At 37.5% G+C, this 22030-nt stretch overlaps 2 protein-coding genes across 2 annotated transcripts in view; one reads left to right on the top strand and one right to left on the bottom strand.

The window, feature by feature from the left end:
* PIGP (phosphatidylinositol glycan anchor biosynthesis, class P) overlaps positions 1–790 on the top strand; it is a 3627-nt gene extending 2837 nt beyond the window's left edge. The window contains exon 4 of the mRNA XM_009891322.1: positions 660–790. Coding sequence (XP_009889624.1) covers positions 660–790 — 131 coding nt within the window. The remainder of the gene's footprint in view (positions 1–659) is intronic.
* Positions 791–10466: 9676 nt separating this feature from the next.
* RIPPLY3 (ripply transcriptional repressor 3) lies at positions 10467–16502 on the bottom strand. The gene is made up of 4 exons (XM_009891361.1): positions 16384–16502; positions 15413–15482; positions 11844–11911; positions 10467–10611 (listed from the first exon to the last, which is right to left on the bottom strand). Exons 1-4 carry the CDS (start codon positions 16500–16502, stop codon positions 10467–10469), a joined length of 402 nt encoding a protein of 133 aa, XP_009889663.1.
* Positions 16503–22030: the final 5528 nt, after the last annotated feature.

Below are 22030 nucleotides of genomic sequence, written 5' to 3'. Positions count from 1 at the left end.
TAAAAATGCATTATTCCAACGCTTCTGTCAAGAAGTGCCATTTAATCATCCCTATGTTCGTGGCCGCTCATTCACCCTCTCATGTCACTCTCTCAGTTGGTGTCAGCACAAGAGTTTGTGTGGCAAGTGGGATGGGGGACCTACTCTTTGAAAAACAACTATATTTGAATTTCTTTTTGTCAAAGGGAGCAGTTCCATAATTATGTTCAAAGTGCACCTGTAAAAATGTTTATTCCGTTATAGGAATGGGTGTTTTGTGGTGATGGCCAAGATAAAGGGAGGACGGACAGCACCTCTCAGCAGAAATGCTAGTACAAAGCATTCAAACTACAGGCTGAGCTATTCACTGTGGGTCTTTTTGGTTGGTTGGTTGGTTGGTCTTTTGATCTTTGAGTAGTTATGGTTTAATGTCATACAGCACCTTAAACCAAGCAGAGTCACAGGCAGCGATTTCAACAGGAGGGTAGGGCTGGCTTCTTCAATGGCTCTGCTAATATATGTTATTGCAAAGCGTTTCTGATGGCCACCTCATTATACCTCAGCAAGATGAGGTTTTCAGCATCACTTACAGTAGCTAAATTTATAGTTTTGCATTACATAACATTTCTTGAAAGAAAAAAAATCTTTAATACATGAAATGTTCTCATTATCTCCTGTAGATAACTATGCAAAAAAGCAGCAACAGAAGAAATTTCAAGAAGAAGCAATTCCAGCATTGAGGGATATTCCCATCAGTGAAGTAAACAGAATGTTTTTCCTTCCTGAAAAAGGAATCTGCAATAGCAGATAGTGGTTATTAATATCTGTTTGAATAAAGGATTAGCAAAAGTGTTGCATAAGGAAAATCAAAACCTCTCCAAGCTGAAAAAAAACCCTCTTTTTCTGCTTGTAGAACAAAGCTTCTCTTTTTTTCCTGAATTTCTAACTAAATTTGTGTTGACATGTTTCATTAAGATGGCTTGATTTTATTATTATGCATGCACTTTAATAGCCTGCATTGGTGTGAGAATTATGCCACCTTAATTTATCTAACCATTCTTGTGAGTATAAAATAGTGTTCTATTACTTGTAAATGTCTGCTTGTAATTTCCCTCTGACAGTGAAAGAAATAGCTCTTGGGTGTAGCTTAACTCTATTTCCCTTTGAATTCAGGGAGAGAAAAAGTGTTCCGCTGGTCAAATGCTTGAGGATCTTTTTGGGGGTTTTTTTGGTTTTGTTTTTTTGGTTTTTTTTTACAAGGTACGTTAATTTGAAGCATCTACATTGTAAATATACAGTTTTCATCTGTAAATATTAATAAAATTTAGCCAATTTTTACTTGTTACAGTTAGCCATTTTTCTGTGGTTCTAGGATATTTGTCCTGGGTAGAGGTGTATAGTGGTCCTTTTTTTTTTTTTTTTTACACAATTCTTTACTCAACAAAATATGTTGATTTCTGCCCCCCCCGCACCCCAAAAAATGGTGGAGTTATTGAAATACCAAGATTACCAGAAATAAGGAAGGTGGGTTGTGACAATTTTCTGAAACAAGTCTTGCAATGACTTTTAATTATTCTTAAGACTACTGAAAACTAGGTTCAAGGAAATTTCTGAAAATACAGGAACTGACAGGTTCATCTTATTATAGTCTAGGTTATAGCACAAAGTACGATAACCTGTTATGGCAGTGGTTCAGATGTTTCTTCAACAGTGAATTTTCTTTCATATATGCATTACTGAGCAGAGGCACAATTTTTATCTCCTTTCTTCCCAGAGTCACAAACCCAGTTATCTTCAGTAGTCAAGGTTATTTAGTTTGGTTGTAAAGATCAGTGAATAGAGCCTCATTATTGTTTGTTAGGTCTATAAGCCAACTTCTGACCATCAGAAAATTTAGTTAAAAACATCACTATTTCATTTAAAGATAATAAGAAAATTTTTAAAATTTGTGTGAAGAATCTTATGCCAGTTCTTTAGAAATCAGTCAAAACAACCATGAGCTGTGGGAATTCTTCAGACCTGGTGACAATCAATCTGGTACGAATATGAAATTTGTGGTTTCTTGGTCCTCTAGCCTTTAGTAGTTTCCTATTTTTTCCACTTGCATTTGAAGAAAAAAACCCATGCCAGATATCATGGGTAGGAGAAAAATATCTTCTTAATGAAGGAAAAATGCTTTTCAACATTTCGCTCTGAAATAGTAGATTTTAGGTATAATGTTGTTTGGAGGCATTTCATAAGAATGAGTGTTTGTACCTAAGCCTGATGACTGTAAATTAGTACAGTGTTTATTTGTTTGATAGTTGTAGACTTCTTTGTGAAGTTTTGTTTTCTAGTTTGCCCCCAGTTGCCATTGTTTCCCCTTCCTGCCACGTTTTTTCCCTTCTGTTAATTTTAATTTACATGCTCGAACACCCACACATAGGGTGAATTCAAGTTTTTATGATCAACAGACATGAAGACATATTTACGCTTTTGTCAATTCTCTAATCACACTGTAGACCCTGAAGTATTGACTGTAATCCTTTTTTTCGGTGTAATTTCTACCTGTGTTCCATGTTCCTTTTGCTTTCTGAGAAAGCAATTTCGTTTTTAATTCTAAACTGACAACAAGTGAAGGCCATTGAAGTGAAGTTTCTGGTATCATTTGATGTAAAGATTAATTTAGTCCCCTGTTAAGGGTACCCAAATCCCTTCAGGATAAAGAAAACTACTGGAAAATGCCCTCAAGCCCTGAAAGCACACAAATTAAGGGACTGTAAACCTTGGACAAAGATTGTATCAGTGATGAATCTGCCATTTCATTTAACTGCAGACCTCACAATTATGGGAAAACTAACAGAGGAACCTAAGTGAGCAGGCAAACTGGGGCCATTTGTTTAAGTAAAACTTGCAGGCATGAAACTCAATCTTTACTTTTCTGTCACTACTGTGTAGCAGTGCTTCAAAGATGCTGTAGTGACCTTTTCTTCAACTTAGGAGTAATGTTTGACACTTCAGAAATTGCCTCTGTGATCAAAATAAAACCAGGTAACACAATTTCTGTGGGCTAACAAATATATTGTAGGGAATTGCAGGTGTTTGGGATCCATCGTTTCACGGTCTTGCCTATGACTGATTAAGGGAAAGATGTGCAACTCTGCCAGCAAAGAGGAGAGAGATTCTGCCTTTTGTAAATATACAGCACACTTATAGCTATTAGTTATTTAGTGGGATCTGTATAGATTTTGCTTTAGATATTATTCAGAAAAAAACCTGAAATGATTGAACTGTGTTGCTAGTAGTGCCTTTCTTTACAAAACATACCTGTTCAAAGGCTGGATATCAGGTATCCATTCTTCTCGGAGACAGAGGAAAAACTAAATAAATAAAGGCAAAACCTAAATTTGCCCCCATTTTCACCCTTCTGACTTATTGACGGCACAGTGTTATAGCACAACCAGTAGTAACCAGTAGACTTAGACCAACTGCATTGTCCCTGCTCAAATAAAGCAAATGATGGAACTTCAGCCACTCTTTTTAATGCAGCTTCTAGGATCCTTCTGCAGTTTTTATCATATTGGAGACTGATGGTATTTTACACATCTTACTATAAATGGAATCTTGTAAGACAGGTTCTCCCCAAATGGTGTTTGAATGAATGTGTGTGTAAACATGTCATAAAAAAATAACAAAGGTGCGCTGTTTCAAATTAAAAAGTTGTATGTCAAAGGAAATAATAGAGCTATGGTTGCCAAATTTGTGTAAGGGTGGTACACTGCGTCTCTCTTCTTTCCATCTCAGCTGTAAAGGGAAGGGCAGTAACAACACAGACTGTGCTTATGATGTTTAAGTTGAGAACTCCTGAAAGAGAAACTTTGGGAATAGAGAGTCATGCAGGTGATTTAAAAAGGGAAGCTATCTTGGATTTTGGTCTTTTGCATTGCACTTTATTGAATGCCAATAAGCTTGGAGGCTTCAGGACAAATACAGAGTGTATACATATGAAGTAGTAGAAGAGCTAAATTCTTTTTGTTTCCAAATAATTTTATTTTTAATGTAAGCATTAACAGAAGTATGTTGCCACTGTAATTGAAATCAACAGGGAGCTATAGTAAAAGAGGTAAATGCTCTGTTGTGAGGTTCGAAGGTATAAACCATGTGGAGTAAAATATGCAAGCACATATGAGTAAAAAGTTAGCTCAATTTTGTGTGTGTTTGTCTTTACTGTTACTACAGATAGTATGACTGAAATAAGAAAAGGAAAGAAAAAGGAACATGGCATCTCAAATGTTATTTCAGTTTGTAGGCATGAAAGTGATGTCCTTGCAGGAAGCCATGCTGAGTGAAAAAACTTGTTTCAGCAGTAATAAAATGGAATTGTCTTTCTCAATGAGATATGCAGGTATACTTTTGCTGTTACCGAAAGCATTCTGAAGTGTACAGGCCATCTTAAAAATATTTTGAGCATACATGGAATGCTGTCAGCTTGATTTAATGATCTTTAAAATAACCATTGTTTGTGATTGGGGGAGGATGACAATAGGCTAAAAGGTGAATAACAAATTATATTAGTCTAGATTTTTTTATGCCAAAACTTCCGACACCAGTAAGTACAATAAAAGACCCTCTCATATAAATCAGAAAGCTGTAATATTAAATGTTTATACTATTGCTCCAGGCAACATTTCTGTAAAGTTAGAAATTGGCCAAATCAGGAGGGCTTATGCTGCCCATAATGCAGGTAGCGTGCCTGAAACTTTTCTGAGAGTAGGAGCAGGGAAATTGTACGTATGTTTTAGTTGCGTAGAGTAGATCTCTTTCTGGTACTTCGGTTGTTCATCAGTACACCTCTGTGCTAGGGGGTCTATAAACATTAAAAAAGCAACTCTACCACCAATGTCATGTGAAGTGTGTACAAGGAAGGATGGTGGTAAAGTAATACTAATGGGTTTTGCTGTTCTTTTTAGTGGGCCTTAAGATGCTGTAACTTAAATCGGTAAAAGTTAGGTCAAAAAGATACCTTAATGAAGAGATCATAACTGTAGAAACAGTGAACTTCCCATCTCTGACAAAAGTTAAATATGAGAATGGAGGTAATGGTGAGGTTGTCTAAATAGTGTTAGACTCTTCCTCTTCTCCCCTGCTCCAGCTTCTGTCCCAGGAGAGTGTAACAAATTAATGTCTTGGCTGTATCTGTAGCAATTCAGTTTTATAAGAGTGATAAGAAGCTATGAGATCTTTGCCCTATTAAAGTGTTTCTCTAATACTTAATTCACATTCGTGCCAAAGCTCCCACCTACAGGTATAACGAGAAACTCACCACTAAAGCTCTGTTGAAAAAGACTTTTCAAGTACTTGATTTCTTTACCACGTAGTTTCTCTGGACTTCAGTTTCATTTGTGGGTGTAAACGATAAAGTATTTCTGACTTACAAACAGAATAGTTAATAAATAATTTTGTGTAAATAGTTTTTGTTCCGTAATGCACCTTTTCCATGGGCACTTGAGTCTGGGTGGCTAAAATGTTTAATGCAAAGTCCTGCTTGCCGCTGCACTGTTAGATTTCCAGTCAGCTCTAAAACAACTTAGATGAATGGGTTTTTTTGTATCTCTCCCTCTCCTGATGAATTGAACCGTATTCTGAGGAGAAAGTTTTGGAAGCTTTTAGTTTTGTTCTGCCAGTTTCCTTACAGAGAGATTGCCAAAGTAAATTTTGTTGGTATGCTGTGCAGTTTATGTATCAACTTAATTCTCAGCCTTTTGCTAAAAGCAGCTGATAGATTAATCCAGTCTGGAAATCATGATTATATGGAGTGTAATTAAATGGTAGACATTTCAGTGAATTGGATGGATTTTGTCTCTAGCACTCATAAAACCACTATTGTGAAGATTGCCTTTTCTCAGTTGGGGCAATTTAGTCCAGCTACTGCTGTCATTCTCTCAGTATAAATGTAGCTTAATAAAAAAAATTGTTCCTATGGTAGTTCTTTTTCTCTTAATCCAAATTATTACTGCATCACATTTAGAAAGAACACTCAACAAACTTAATGTCATGCGAGGATATGCTTCTCTTGGATATATGTATCTGTCAAGAACTTGTCTTAAAATATCTTAGAAGTAGAATTTGAGACTGTTTTATGAACATACTTTAATTTTGATTTTTGATGTGACTATACACAGTAGAAATATAAAATTGTAGATGTTGTTTAGATAACTCTCCAGCATTCATGTGCCAGTGGAATATTAACTTGTCTTTATGATCATAATTTTAGACAATGGAAATCAAAAGGTAGCATTTGCTGGAAATGTTACAGCTGTTGAACTACTAAGGGAAGTTCTGTGGAACAGAGATCCTAAGCCAACAATTTAATCTGTAAAATGCTGTTTCTAGTCTTGTCTTTGAAGTAGTAAGCTCATGACAAACTCATTCTTTGGGGATGCTTTGTTATCGTCTTCCTGTAAACGATGGATGATTCTAAGGTCACTGAAAACTTCACAAGGTCAAACTGCAAATGAAGTAACAAACCAGAACTGAAAACTGAAAGTTAACTGCAGTTGAATAACGGAGATATTAGTTCACTTTTAGTCTTCTCTTAATTATTAACAAAGTGGTGAGGGATCGCAATGCATATTTTATTTAAGTGTGCAAATAAAGGTATATTGACATTGTAACATGAAAAGGCAGTCAGTTATTCAACAAAAAAAAGAAATGCTGTCTTGACAGGAAAAGGATAATACAGTTTTGGCTTCCTCTAATGACTATAGTTAAATATTGCCAATTAGGTAAATAGTACAGTAATAGTACCTTAATTTGAAAATGGAATTTGACAATACAGAGGAAACCAAACAGAATGTGTAGCAGAGACTGAGAAATTGAATCAGGTTAGGCCAATACAATGTTGTCAGACCTCAGCATATGTGCAAGATGATTTGGTTTGATATTTCTAAAAGCCTTTGCTAAAACTGTCATCCATTATTCAATTGCGTTTTTCTGATAATGCTGTCTGTTCTGCTGTCTTTAAACACATCTCAAGATTTTTTTTTTCCTATTTCAGAGATGTGGATTTGGAACAACACTTGCTTATGTCATTAAATCTACATCTTCACGGGCACAACATAGGAAGTTCCATCTTAACATGAGGAGGAACTTCTTTACTTTGAGGGTAGTGGAGCACTGGAACAGGCTGCCCAGAGAGGTTGTGGAGTCTCCCACTCTGGAGACATTCAAAACCCGCCTGGATGCCATCCTGTGCAACCTGCTGTAGGTGACTCTGCTCTGGCGGGGGGGTTGGACTAGATGCTCTCCAGAGGTCCCTTCCAACCCTGACCATTCTGTGATCTGATGCATCCAGGATGTAGCCCGTTTACAAACATTAGAAAGGCTGTTTCGTGGGAGACCAAGATAAATATAGTTAATATCTTGCCTCTAACACTGGCTAATGGTGCCTGCCATAAAAGTAAGAGCAAAGACGAGGGAAAGAAGCTAGTAATGTTTCCCCAGAATGCTTCCCCAGCCTGCAACAATGTGAAACTTCCAAGCCACATGTTCTATCTTTGTATTTTTTTATGAAAATTTTTCATTTACTTTTTTTAAGTAGGTAAACTCTTAGTTTCAACAACGTCACAGTGTAATCACAAGTTGGATTAAGTGCTTCCTTTTGCTTTAAACTCTCTGCTCACTATTTTCATTTGATGTTCAATCATTCTCTGTCATTTCCAGGCTGCTCAAGATGTTAAAGACTACATTTATATCCTCAATCATGTCTCCCAGGCTGAAAAGTTCTGATGTTTTGTTGTTTGTGTAATCTATATACTTCATCATCCTCCCCCCCCCTCTTTATTGCATTCATGTCAAGTATGAATATAGTATTCTAGGATAAAGCAGACTCATGACTCGCATTCTGGGTAGTCGATCTGCATTTTTTCGGAAGTCACTTGATTGGGATTTCCAAAGCATTTGTCTAAAACTGTATGTCTTTTTTGCCTAGGAACATTTTTAATGGAGCTACTGTCCCACTTGGTTTGCTGTAGGTCTGGAAATTCTGGACAAGTTCAAAACATTCAGATTCTGGCTGGACATGTTGCAGGAAACTTGGACTAAGATGTCTCATCTAGCATTGATGTGGTAGTTCTGTTAGTATGCATGGCCACTTCCTACACTGTATCTGTTCCCTTGTGTTGTTTTACTAGTTACCCCATCTGAAGCTTCTACTCACCAACACTCCTGAAAAATAGTTAGTACACTGAAACCAATGCTTTCCATTTCTCAAGATATTCAGTAGACTTCACCAACCAAAAATCGACTTAGAACCTGGCGGTGTTCCAGCACGCTGCTGCCAGAAAGTCCAGGAGGCTTTTTCACAGATCTTGGTGAGCTACTTGCCACTTCAGACTGGTTGACCACCAGCTGGTGAGAGTACAGGACAGGATAGCAAAGCTCTGCACAAGTGGAGTGAGTGTCTGGAGGATGATTTGTTGATGCTGAAGATTGGGTATTAACTCCAGGCATAGTTCTTCAAAGGCTCTGTCTTTCTGAAAACAGGGTAACTTCTGCTGATCATACTGTGTATTTAGATAGAGCTTGGAGATTTCTTTCTGGAGTTAATAAGCAATCCTCAGCCTCAACACATAGTCCCACCAGTTGATGCCAATCCTTCCAGCTCAAAACCTCTCTTTAATGCAGGAAGATCAGTCTCGGTTGCAACTGAAGCTGACCTCCATTTATGTCATGTGGTCCCACAGATATTAGTTCCTTGTTGCTATCCTGCAACAATAGTAACACCAGCTCTTGCTGGACATCTGTGTCCACAAGCAAGCACTGGTCTCATCAGATGCTTTTCTAAAGAGTAACCACAGCCCACTGCTGGGCATCTGCAGGGCAGGTAGAGAAGGTGTAAGAGGCAGCATGGTCTCAATAGAAAGGTAAAGATTAGCAAGGAAGAACCTACAGAGTGTTCCTTTTGCATAATGGATCCTTACGTGGTGACAATATCTGTGTAAGGCAAATGGCTCTTCAGTGTAGTGTGTGTATTAGGGAGCACTGTGCTCTGTGGGGATTGTGTGGTAACCACTGTTTTCATAGGGGATGGAGGTGGTTCCCTCAACATATCCCTCCAGATTCCAGTAATCCTCAATGAGGGACTAAGCAATTCAGCAGTAACTAGGGTGGTTTGTGGCATAGCACAGAGAAAAAGGCAGCACAGATGCACACAGAGGTGTCTTAAAAGGTGAGGAAAAGCCTGCTCAGGACTCGACGGTGAAGGCAGAACTCCAAATGTTGAGAGTGAACTCAGCTGAGCATTGACAGATACTAGAGCTTCTTGCAAGGAAGAAGTTGAGGCTTAATGTACAATAATTTGATCATTGTAGGGAATATGTCATTGCCAACCTGTTAAGTGATCTTGAATGCTTTTCTGTTTGTTTGTGCTACAGACTGAATGATGATGAAGCTGGAGCATAAATAATTTTACGATATTTTGTGAGAGAAGTGAAAGACCTTTAAAGAAAGACCTCCAAGACCTGTATTTTGGTTCCACATCTTGGGAAGTTAAGATGTGGAGATGACAAATGAGTGAAATGTAAAAGCTGTGTTGGAATAAATGAATCTACATTGTACATAACATGAAGATGCTTATGAAAATTAGTAACTTAAATCTTCCCGAATATCAATTTAAAAGAAATATCAAGGTCGTAAGATACATATCCAAACCCGACTAAATGGGAATCAACAGTAAGTCAGTTATATTAAAATCATAGATTCAAGCAGACTAAGCCATAGAAATAAGATTTTAATATTCTGGTGAAGAAAAAAAGGTAGCACATAATACATGTTGTAATGTGTCATTAAATTAAATCATAGCTTTTAATCGAGGCTGACTTTTTTTTGACTGACAAAAAGGCACTTTTCTAATTACAGGGGGGAAATCCAATAATAACAGGATGACAGGACCCCAGAAAATATCCTGACTGTCATTCAGAACTTGTCTTGACAGGGAGTTATACTGGAAATGGATTAGGTCAATTTGGCATACAGCGTTTATATCAGAATAAACTTGCCCTTGGAGCTAATAAGCAATAGTCTTTGCATTTTAAAAAATTTCTTGCTCAAATTCAAACACTGTGTTTCAAAGCCTTTGCATTACTTTGGGGCTGTACATTATATTATTTTGCCTCATAATTAATACTATTTTCATTTTATCAGGACTGCAATGTAAAAAATAGTGAGCAACTAAGTACAAGTACAACTTGATTTAAACTTTATAATCTTTTGCTCAGCTTCAGGGTTTTATTTAAAAGTCTCTCAAAACACAAAAGGATTTCCTCTTAGTTTCCAGTTGCATTGACTCATTCTTCTTGGTAAGATAGTTATAAATAGTTTTCTTTCGAGCTTTGATGTATTTCTTTGATCAGTCAGATGTTTGTCCATACATTTCTGACAGTTCTTTTTTTATCCCTTGATTTTTTAATTTTTATTTTGCACTTGTCAAGGCTGACCACTGTTCATTATTAGGCTGAACTGATTTCTTCATCTTCCTCAGAGTCGGCGTCATCATTGTAGAAGTGAATTGTAGCTTGTACTGGAAAACTCGCCAAAACCTTCTCTCTGATGTTGTTAAGAAACTTTTGGGATTTGGACTTGGGCAAATAAAGTCTAATAAGAAAACATATTTTAAGAGAAAAAGTAAAACTATGCGACACTTTCCCAGCTAAGCTAGCTTGAGTATTAAAACCTATTTTTATCTTTCTTTGGGGAGGGAAAAATCCTACAGTTCCTTGTCTTTTTAAGTAAAAGTTGCTAACTAAAACGTACTGTTGATTTTAAGTTACCTCAGTAGCTTTGGGCATATTGTGTATTGGATTTATCTAAGGTCACACCCTGATGAAGTGTTGGCAGGGCAATGATGCGTGCTTGAGATGGTTTGGTTTGGTTTTTAGCACAGTTTAGAATGGAAGTGTCCCATGCAACTGGGTAGAAGATTGAGGAATGTTCTGGGATTCTGGAATTAAGATTAAGACACAAGGTTAAGATTGGCATGGATTGCCTGTTGCACAGAGGTTGACCTTAGTGGATTTTGTGTCTCCAGGTGGAGGAGGAGGTGTACACTGGGACAGATTTATTTCAAAATTCATATTGTTTTGTATTGAAATCACAAATATCTTAATTTACATTTCAGGTTTTCACCAGCTTTCCCACTAAAGCAAAACTTATGTGGTCTGTATACATACGTGTTTTTGTGTGCATATTTATGTACATGTCTTCCTCTTGGTTCCACTTTGTCCAGTTTTCAATTAAATTTGACAGTGATAAAGGTCATGCAGAATTTAAGCTTCTACAACTTTTATAAAAACAAGTGCTTGTAAAGAAGAGAGATATTCCATTAATTTTCCTCCTCTAAACAAAAGTCCAAATCAGGAGTTTCTACATCATTAAGCTTTAAACAATCCAAATGTTGGTGAAAACCCTTATAAATCCCCCAAGCATAGGAAAAGCTTTACCTGGCATTCAACATTTATTCAAGAGCAAGTTTAAGCAATCTGAAGATACAGATCTGTAACTAGTCATATTCCGTTAGCAGCTATTCACATTAATTATTTGGGCTCTGTGGGTGGGCTTGTTATCATATTAATAAATGTAAATATAAATTAGATGAGGCAGAACATCTTTTAAGATTACTTTTTTCTTATTTTCATTATTTCGGGTTCTGTTCAGCCTGGGCTTCTTTCCTTGTGGAGGGATAAAAATCCATGGAGTCTGATGAATAGCTAAACTGCATTACTAAAAAGAGATACTCCAGAGACAAACTGATACTTCTCCTCGGAAGGAATATGTCGTGTCTTAGAAGATGTCACTTTTTGTGTATCAAGTGATAGGATTTAACTCACCTCACTGGATGTTGAAACCCCAGGGCTCCTTTTGATCTAAAATTTTTTAGTTGAGCATCTGGTTCTGGCTGTAGAGAGGCATATTTATTATTTAGAATAGGCTAAAAATGAAGATTTCACTTTTTAATTCTACAGGTAACTGTAAAATCCTACAGTGATACTGCTTTTTTTGCTGTGCTGCATGATGTTTTACTCTGACTAAATGTACTTCAGAGAATATACGTGCCCACAGTCTGCCAATAGTTGCACATTTAACAAAGCATTTGAACTTGTACATTTTACGAGCCGTAAAGCCATGAAGCTGTACAGCTGGAATACCTATAGCAACTGGTGGGCCAGTAACACCGCCAAATGGAAGTTCAGTGATGGGAAGAAAAAAGGATTTTCAATCAGTTTAAAGGACTGGGAGTTTAGGGTTTTATAAAATACTTCAACTACACTAACCAGTAGTTTGGAGTTGGAATGTTCAAGTCAGCGAGCTTAATTGTAATCAAAGATCACACAACCATGTTGAGAGTCCAAACAGTAAAATCAAGATACTACTGGCATCTCATATTTCTGTACAAACCATGATAAAAAAGTACGTATTTTTGATATAACAGAGGAGGTAGCAAAAATGTATTTTAAATATAAAAATTAAATTTAGCACAGAATAAATTCCGTAGCACAGAATAAATTCCTTCAAATTAAGGTCAATAAAACCTACCAGAAATTTGCAAATGTTAACGTTACTGAATCATAGTAGGATTATAAACCTCAAATATAAACCTGAAAGCATCCCCCAAAATCACTGAGCCCTATCACTTCATCTTGTAAGCATGTATTCTGTTCCATATCTTAAAACAAGAAGACTTCTTTTTTCCTCCTATTGCTACAAACTTGATGGTGCATAAAATAGGAAGATTTAGCTTTGCTATACTAGAGCTCCTAGTGACCAGAAACTAGAAACCATGTTCTCTGCTACAAACAGACAAAGATGACTTTTGCCACTGTCAGAGCAATTCATCTGTCTTTCTGAGGAAGTAGGTTTCAGCATGGATATTTTGGTGGGCCCCAAAAAGCCTTTGGGCTATGGACTGAGCAAGGGGTTCTATAGAACTCTCCCTGTACCTTTTATGTTGGCCTGTTTCTCTTGTACCCGCCTGTTTCTCTTGTACCCACCTGTTTGTCTTGTAGCCAGAATGATTTGTCTTCAGGCTGCTAGGATTTTGTTGAGGTTTTTTTGTGTTTAATCAGGAGACTCATTTACTTTGTTTCCACAGTACCTACTGAAATGGACTCCTGATCTGGCTGAACAGTGTAGATGAGATCATAAGATCTGTGTTAAATACCATGTTATTTTTCTCCTTTCATATTTACATTAACATTAAAATAGTCTTTTTTATCTTTATTGACCTGTCTTCTTTTTGGAATACTTTGTTTTATTATATATGTAATAATATGTATTGATTAAACACACATTATGTGATTTTTCTTTTCAGACTATAATACAGCATTTCTGAAAAGCAATTCTGATAAAAGCCAATTAATTGCAAAATCTGACTCAGTTGTTTGTATACAGCTGAAAATGTTCAGTGTTAATTTGTATTATGTTGTAGATATGGCAATAGTAACTTTGAATTACTCTTCATGGCTTTTCTTCGGTCATAAATAACAACATATTTGAATTTAGATAGTAGGAAAAGTGTTACTTTTTATATAAGGAAAAGTATATTATGTATAGGTAACTGTAGGATATATTGCAACACAGGTTCTTGGCAATAGATGTAAAATTATTAGTTTAAATTTTTTACCAGTACTTTTCTTTTTTAGTGCTTTGCTCTGCATATTTCAGTTTCTCAGGTTAGATTCTTATATGTGTATTCTTAAACATTTTTTTTAATTACACAGAGGATATTGAAACTTCTATTTATTTCACTCTCCAGTGTTTGGAGTGTCCACCAATCTGTAAAGCATTGGCATTTGTATGTGTACATTGAAGAAAATAAAAGTAGCCAGCATGCAACTAATTAGCAAAAACAGGAAGGCCTTCTGCTAGGAACCTCAGTAACTTTGCTGAAGAAGATACCTCTTGCCTTCCACAGCTGTGGGATGTAGGTATGCATTAGTGAGCACCTCTTCCCACCTATGCACCACACAAAGTATCCAAGCATCTTTCCTTGGTCATTGTGACCCTGTTAAAAAGCATATGAAAGGGCTCCTAAAGCCCTCCTTCAGCCCTCATTAAGTCCCAAGCTACAGAGGCATCTAGGATGCTGAAGCAGTGGGTGGGTCATAAGGTATGTATGAGAAGGATCTGAGAAGCTTCGGGCAGCAAGGAGAAATGTTAAAAAATTGAAACCAACTGTTTCAATTATACTTGGCTTGAAACAATGCCAGGCTGTTAGCATCAATGTGGAAAACTTCATATGTGGTTTGTTTTTCTCACACAAGTGGGCAGAAGCCCAAGTGTGAATTAGAACTTTTGAGCTGGTTGAATAATATTTTTTTTTTACAAAAACATAACCTCAGTATTAAATCACAAGTTCCTGATTGCAGAAACCTTAGTTTCTTGAAATCACCACAGTAAGCATGTATTCTTATGGGAATAAGACTCCTGTCCTCCTTAGGAAATTTACACATGCCTCTGGCAAAGCCTTCCTTCCACAGGCTTTTCCAAGGTGCCTGCTGGGAGGAGTGTGGCACTCCCTCAGATCTGTACACTTGCAACCCCCATCTTCAGTAGACAAAAAGTACAAGGTAAGAAGGTGTTGCATGTATTAGAATATAGTAGCAATTGTGAGTCTTTAAAGGTTTGCGCTAAGGAGAGTTGTTATCTTAACCTGCTGAGCCTTTGGTAAAAAGTTGAAGATGCCACTGTGGATCAGATGCTGCAAAAACTTATGCAGGTGATTAAAACTACATGTGAGAGTAGCACCATTTCAATAAATTTTTTAAAGTTTGCAGCATCTGGACCTATGTTGGATGTACTTTAATCTCTCTATGTTTGTTCTTTGAGCCTAACAAATCTTTCTACGTGAGTAATTAAAACTGATAATCGTGCCACCTTTCAAAGGCACTTGGCAGTAAGAGCTGAATTAAAATCCAATTTTTGGTTGATTTCCTAGTTGGTTTAGCTATAGCAACTTCCCTCCCCAAAAAACAATCAATAAAATTGTGCACCTGAAAATATGTTTTTTAGATTTCATCTTGAAGTCATTTTCACTCAAACTCCCCCTGTATAAAAAATGTCACATAGATACTAGGCCTGGAAATTTCAAATTGAGGATATTCTTATTTTTGTAATTAAGCAAATAAAAACTGCTGTTAAAATATGGGTTGTTTTGAGTAAGCAGTGCTTTCTGCAGCTATTTAAGAACTGATAATGATTCTATATCTGAAACCAAATTAGGGATACTCTTAACTATTATCATGAAAAGAACACTAATTTGAATCGTATTTTCTAACACTAAAGAAATGCTTGAAAGAACAAACAAATAGATGACCAAACTTCACTTCCTGTGTTCAAATAGTTTCAATTTCTGCAGCTGTTTTCTATAAGGATTATTTTCTCCAGAATTTAGTCTCACCATTTGTTGATTCTCTGTCATCTCACCGTCTCTTGCTCTGAGCATCCAGGGCCTCCATAAAGCAGGGCTGCTGAAAGATTGAGATAGAATAGCGCTCCCATAGTTAATTCTTTGGGGTAATTTCCATACAGTACAGCTCCTTTTATTAGATTCTGCTGGTATCTTTTGAAATAACATGATTTTTTTCTTTTTAGCACATTTTGATTTGGTAAATCTGATTTCTGTGGCAATATTAGTCTGTCTTCTGTCTACAATCTGATTAAGCAAACTAGACAATAGCTCGCACATTTTCAGCTGTGTCATTTCCCTTTAAGATTTCACAACTCAGAGTGACTGCACTGAACTCCAAATGATGATGTAATTAATACTAAAATCTTTTTATTTATGCAGCACTGCTACAAAATAAAAAGTAAGCCTCCCTCCCTGACAGCATGCCTAAATATAGACTCCATGTTGTCATTGAGTAAGCAACTCCAGCATTAAACTGACATGGGCAATCTGATCTAATTAGCTTAAGAGACCATATGCAGTGGTGGATGCTACATCTGCCTTTTGTTTGGGGAGGGGGGACGACTACAGTTATGGATACTCTCTAACAGTACTTTCCATCTCTGCTGCTGTGTAACAGATCCATACAGTTTGGGAAATGGAAGAGTGCTTTCAGATACGAAAGGTAAATAAATTAAAAAAAACACAATAAATCAGTTATCGCAACCATAATTTTCATTTACTTCCATTTATAAGTAAGTACTGAAGTATTTGACTGAAAAGGATAAAATATCTGCAAAACAAATAAAATACCTGTTCCAAGTGAAAAGTTTTCAGAAACATATTTTGCCCTTTACTTCTGAAGTTGGAAATTGTTTTCCGTTGTCTATCCAATGCCAAAATCGTTACATTCGAATGATACTTACAGTTGGGAGTTTTGAAAGGAAGGCTGCTGAAAAAAGGTCTCCCTGTGCCTGCCTTACCTCTCTGGGGGCTCCCTCGGCTGGGGCGGGTGTCGCTGCTGCCGCCGGGCGCCCCGGGAGTGATGGCAGACGGGGACTGCGTCAGCCTGGTGCGAGAGACCCGCAGCTGCACCCTCCATGACATTTGATGGTCTAAAGCCTGTGGCAGGCTGGGCGCTTGCCTGAACCTTTCAGCCCCTCCTTTATCTTAACTCCCAAAGAAGACTTACCTAAAACAAACACAGCCTCAGGTAAAAGGAGAGAAACGTCCTTAATGAGGTTTCTTTTGACTCCCCCAAACAGTTCACAGATAGGGCTCTCACGTTGGCAGGCTGTCCTGGGGAGAGCACTGCTAGGGAAACAGAGGCTTTTTGTTAAGTTTGGTTAGCAAATCAGATGGAAAATAATTTGCGCCCTTTATCTTTCTGTCACTGTTTTACAAACTCCATATTTGCTCTATATGATGTAAATACTCTTTTTGCATGGTTTGGAAAAATTCATCAACATCCTGTCCTAAGAGAGTGTAACAGAGACCCAAAGAGAATTTTAAATGTAAAATAATTTTTTTAAATGACTGAAATCTTTTTCATGTACTAACTTTAAAAGAGAAGAAGATAGCAAAAAACAGTGAAGGTGAGAGGGTTTAAGTCACAGGCTTAGTGACTTACTCAAGACTATGGGGATGTTCCTTTAATTTGATTGCTGTTTGATGGATGGAGAAGAAAGTTCGTGCCAAGAAAGATTACTTTGTCTATCAAAGAATAAGGGTTATGAATGCCATCGTTTTGAGGAATCTTTTATTACAAAATATGCAGTGCATGCTTTAAGCCTGCAAAAACTGAATAGAAACGGACTTCTTCCATGCTTTCTTCCCACTGTTTTCATTCGTAGCATGCATTACTCATAGCCTGTTACGTTGTACAAGAAAAAAATTATTACCTAGTAGGTGACATTATCTGATTTTCATTGTTGTGGTTCTTTGCTACACTTCACTTTGTTTCCTTTATTTCTCAGCTACTGCAGAGATGTAAGAGGATTATAAGAACCTAAAGCTGAATTCTCTTTCCACCAGTGCTGTTTACACACAGACATCAAAGGGAACAGATTCAGCTCCTAAATATAATTGGTTTCTACTGTGAACTTTCTTCCCAGAGAGAGAAAAATAATTAATTTTCTTTACTGAACATGGAACATCCATTGATTATCTAGTACAAATTAGGTCCCTTCTAGCAGACTTAGCTGAAGAAAACATAAAAACAGTCAGTTTGAGAGGACACTGCAAATTCTCAGTGGGAGTCAGATCCCTCTGAGGTAAGCCTTGTCTCTCTTTTTCAAGTTATGATCCAGCTGGAGGTACCACATGTCTGGTCAGCAAGAAGGAGCTGGACTCACAGACAAAGACCATTGGATATATTCCCTCGAAAGACATAATTTTCTCCTGAAATAGTTCTGTATTGGAAGAGGTTATATATATTGCGCTTTGGCACATGTGGTTTTTTTGTGCATTCTACTGATTTTGCTTAAATTTAAATGTCTTTTTTCCAACATAGAGGAGCTTAGGTCAGATTTGAAAGTCAGACTGATTTTCCTACATTGATGTAAGTTGTATGGTTTTGTTAGCTACTTAGGGCTCCTAAGACGGCCAAAAGTAATAGCGTAACTCAGATTCTGATGTTTTTGAAGTAGTATTCAGTAACGGCTTGCAGGATTCAATTCGTTGAGGTCAAATTCTTAGATTAATTTTTCCTGTTCTTTAAAACATCCCTTCCTGCTGTGACAAGCGGACATGGTTTAAAATCAAAGGCCAAAGCCATTAAATGCTGTTCTAGGAAGCACTGACAATACGCAATAGAGGACTCGGAGTCTAAATTTTAAATGTTTAAATGCTATGTAATATTTGTAAAATTGTAACTAAGTAAATAATACTCTATATATCAAAGAAGAAAATATATGCACAATCTAAGAACTTTAAACAGTTATATATCAACATCAATGCAATTATTAGAATGAAGAATATAGTGAATAATATTCAAATAACAGACTATATTAAATAGCAACATGGGTCCTGAGAAAAAATGGCAAACTTCTTAAGTAACCTAAATTGTAATTAAATATCTTGCTGAATTACAGTTTTAAATACACATATATAATTTCATCAGCTTAGTTTTATTTAGACCTAATTTAATTTGATACTTGAAAGGGAAGTGTGCGTTACACAACTGATGTCCACGGTCCTGATCTTGCAATCAGATCCATATGCAAGGATAATTGATTTATACCTCTGGATAGAATCTGCCAACATGGATATTAGTGAGGACCAAAGCCTAAACTACTAAAGTATAGCTCTCCAAAAGACGAAAAGTTACAATCAAATGAATCTGTTGATAAAGCCCTGCAGATTTATTACAAAATTATTAAAGATATAATTTTGATAATGAAGCTGTAATGTAATCTAATTCCATGTAACATTGCAGAAAAAAAGTAAGTTAATATTACATTATTGTACTAATTAATTGAAGCACAACTTTAACTAGCATTTTCATGGAAATCATTAGCTAAATTCAGGTTGCAGATCTGTGGAAAATGGTTTATTATTTTGTGTTAATTGGAAGAGGTTTTTATCATGGTGGGAAACCTGTTTTAGTTTTCTCATAAAAGCATTTGTGCATTTGCAAGAATAAAGAGTGTTCAATATAAATTGGTATAGTCAAGGAAACAGGATAGCTCTGCAGCATTTATAGTTTTGAATAATATCTGGTATTAAACAACATGACATAAGTGTTTGTAGCCACTAATAGCATGCAAGGCTCCTCAAAGAGAAATTGTTGAAGAGTTTTTAGGGAACAGAGGGAGGAGGAAACAGAGCCATTCACAAAGCACAGCAAGGCCAGTCTCATAATACTCCTTTAAAGTTAAAAAAGGAGACACTCATCTCTGCTGAGGTAGACTTAGCTCCCTGTTCTGAGCGGCTTCCTTTGCGAGCCTTCCCACACGGACTGTTTGAAGAGCTAAGGGAGATTTACCCCCCCCTAAACCGAAGCTGGCCTTTCTCTCCTATTGTGAGGAGGGGGTTGGGATTCTCTGAGCTTGCGGGCAGAAAGTCAACATTTAGCCTACTCACTTTCTTCAGGGTTTTTCAAATTCTCTTTAAACCATTTTGTGTCTGAATGTGCGTGTTCTGCATCTTGCAACATCTTTCTGCGATCTTTTCTCTATGCCAAAACCCCAAGTGTTCTAGGAAGTCTGAGGGCTAACATTACTCACTGTTTCTTTCCAAGGCTTCCTTCCACCCTCCTATAAAGAGGAACTGATTGACACAGGTATTTTAGAATACCTATTTTAGTAAATTTCCTGGTGCATACAAGGCCTTGGCTTCACAATAATAATAAAAAAGAATGTTTCCCAATCTAAAATTCTTAACCTTTTAGTCAGAGCTTGTCATGATTAAGTCTAAGCTACACTATAATAGAAACTAGAAAACCTACAGCAACTTTATGCCTTCAAATTATTCTAATTGAGAATGTGCCAACATATGTAGAAGCTTGTCTTAAAATGATGACTGTTTTTGCCTGTATACTGTTCTGCTTTAGATTCCTTTGCATCATGAAGTTTTGATTCAGTTTTCTTATTTACTCATAAACTTTTCCAGGGTAAGGTAACCTTAAGAAAAAAAAAGGATCAAAATATAGTTGACTTCATTCGATGCCACTACAGGATTAAGCAAAGCATGTTCCTCATCGTGCAAAGGTTATATAAACAGCTGTGTTTTTGCAGTGTGTTCTGAAGGTCAGTAATGCATGTGCTGTTGAATTATTACAGAGAAAGTGAATTCCAAACTTGAGAGCTTTCTTTTGAGATTGTATACTCTGCTTGTTTTCTTTCTTTTGATGTGCCTGGGTAAGTATTTTGACTTCCTGCATAAGATAAAGTCACACAAAGAAACAGTGTATAACGCCAAGTTAGGACCACTGGAGACTTTGTTCCTCTCTCTGTAGAATATGTACAGGATATAGCAGCAGCACAAAGATGGTATTTCTTAAGCTTGAGGTGGAGAAGGAGAATTATTTAAACTATTTGACCCTCCAGCTGAAACTGTCACCTGTTTCTGCCATGTGTTGTGGAAATCCAAATTATGTCAGCACTTCTGACCATTTTGGATAAGCTTCTGCCACAGCTGAAACTGTCACCTGTTTCTGCCAAATTATGTCAGCACATCTGACCATTTTGGATAAGCTTCTGCCGTGGGTGCAGTTTTAAAGAAGTAAACGTACCTGTCATAGTACTGATGGTGGTATTTTCATATTGCTGCCCACTCCAAAATGTGCAGGGCCAGTTTGTTCCTTGTTTATCTACAACGCCAGCGTGTCATTGCTGGAGACCCATTTAGGAAATTGCTCTTTTAGAATACCTATTTTAGTAAATTTCCAAGCGCACACAAGGCCTTGAGTTCAAAATAATGAAAAAGAATGTTGCATCACGCCCTGTTCAGGAAATGATTGTCACATATCAGTCAGCTACAACTGAGTAATGTTAGTGTCAGCTTCCTTGTTCTAGTGTTTTTGCATTTTTCCTCTTGCCTTTTTTTTTTTCTTCTCTTTTCATTCTAAATATCTATTTCACCCACTAGGATCTGCTAGAATCAGACTGATATATGTGTTTTTTTTCACAGAGCTCAACCTTCCATATAAAATATAAAAATTATTAAATAACTTTTGTGCATAGACATACCACAGGAATAAAGGATACCTTGTATGAGTCCTCTGTTGCAACTTCTGTAGTGGCAAGCTGTGTCTGCAGCAGTCATGGCACATGCAAATCCTACAGTTTTATTCCCGAACAGGCTGTTCTTTGCTCTGGCTTCTGGGACCAGCCCCACCGAGCCCTGACCTCATCTTTCTTGTTGGGTGAATCCAACGAATGGGCTGAAATCAAACGCATCCGTTTGTGACAACTTTGCCCCCTGGTGGCCACGCTGGAACAGGTGCGGAACCTGAAGACTGGTGTCTTCATCCGGTTTTGTGATGGAGGGGATACTGCTCCTCCAGGGTACCACGGACCTTGAAATAAGGTCTGGTGAGAGTAGGGCCATTTCTAAGGAAGATGAGATCCTTCCTTGTTACTGCATGGAAAAAAGCAATGAGTACTTTGGCTCTCACTGTTTTTCCTACCGGATATATACTTTTCTGTGACCCATGGCAGCAAGATCGAATGTAGGTGATGAGACAGCAAACTGATCTTTATAGCAGAAACATAAGTTCAGGTCCCTGCATTGCATCCACACCGCAGATGGCACCACACGTGACATCCAGCTGAAGGGCACGTCCCGCAACCCCTCACCACGACACTGAACTGTTGCATTCATCCAAACCCGTTGTCTGTCAGCACCGCGCTGGCTTTGGAGAGCAGAAGCTGCAGGATGCCCTGAGGAGCCGGGGCAGGAGGACATAAGCAGCTTCCACTCACGTGGGAGCCTGGGGACAACTACCACGGCGGAAAGAGGAAACCCCCGAGCTGCCCCTTTTTTATGACTTTTTTTTTCCTCTTTCTCTCTTTACACGTTGTTTCAAAGCATAATTTTCCCTTTTCTGCAGCGCCAGAGGCTCCTTCGCGTCAGCGCTCGCTGCCTGATTCCCCCAACCTTCCGCCTCCGCCCGGGCGAGGGGGGCGC

This window comes from Charadrius vociferus, unplaced genomic scaffold, assembly GCF_000708025.1.
Source record: "Charadrius vociferus isolate BGI_N301 unplaced genomic scaffold, ASM70802v2 scaffold298, whole genome shotgun sequence".
Taxonomy (NCBI): domain Eukaryota; kingdom Metazoa; phylum Chordata; class Aves; order Charadriiformes; family Charadriidae; genus Charadrius; species Charadrius vociferus.
Note: the sequence above shows the minus strand (reverse complement) of the source record. Positions and strands in the feature narration are given on the sequence as shown.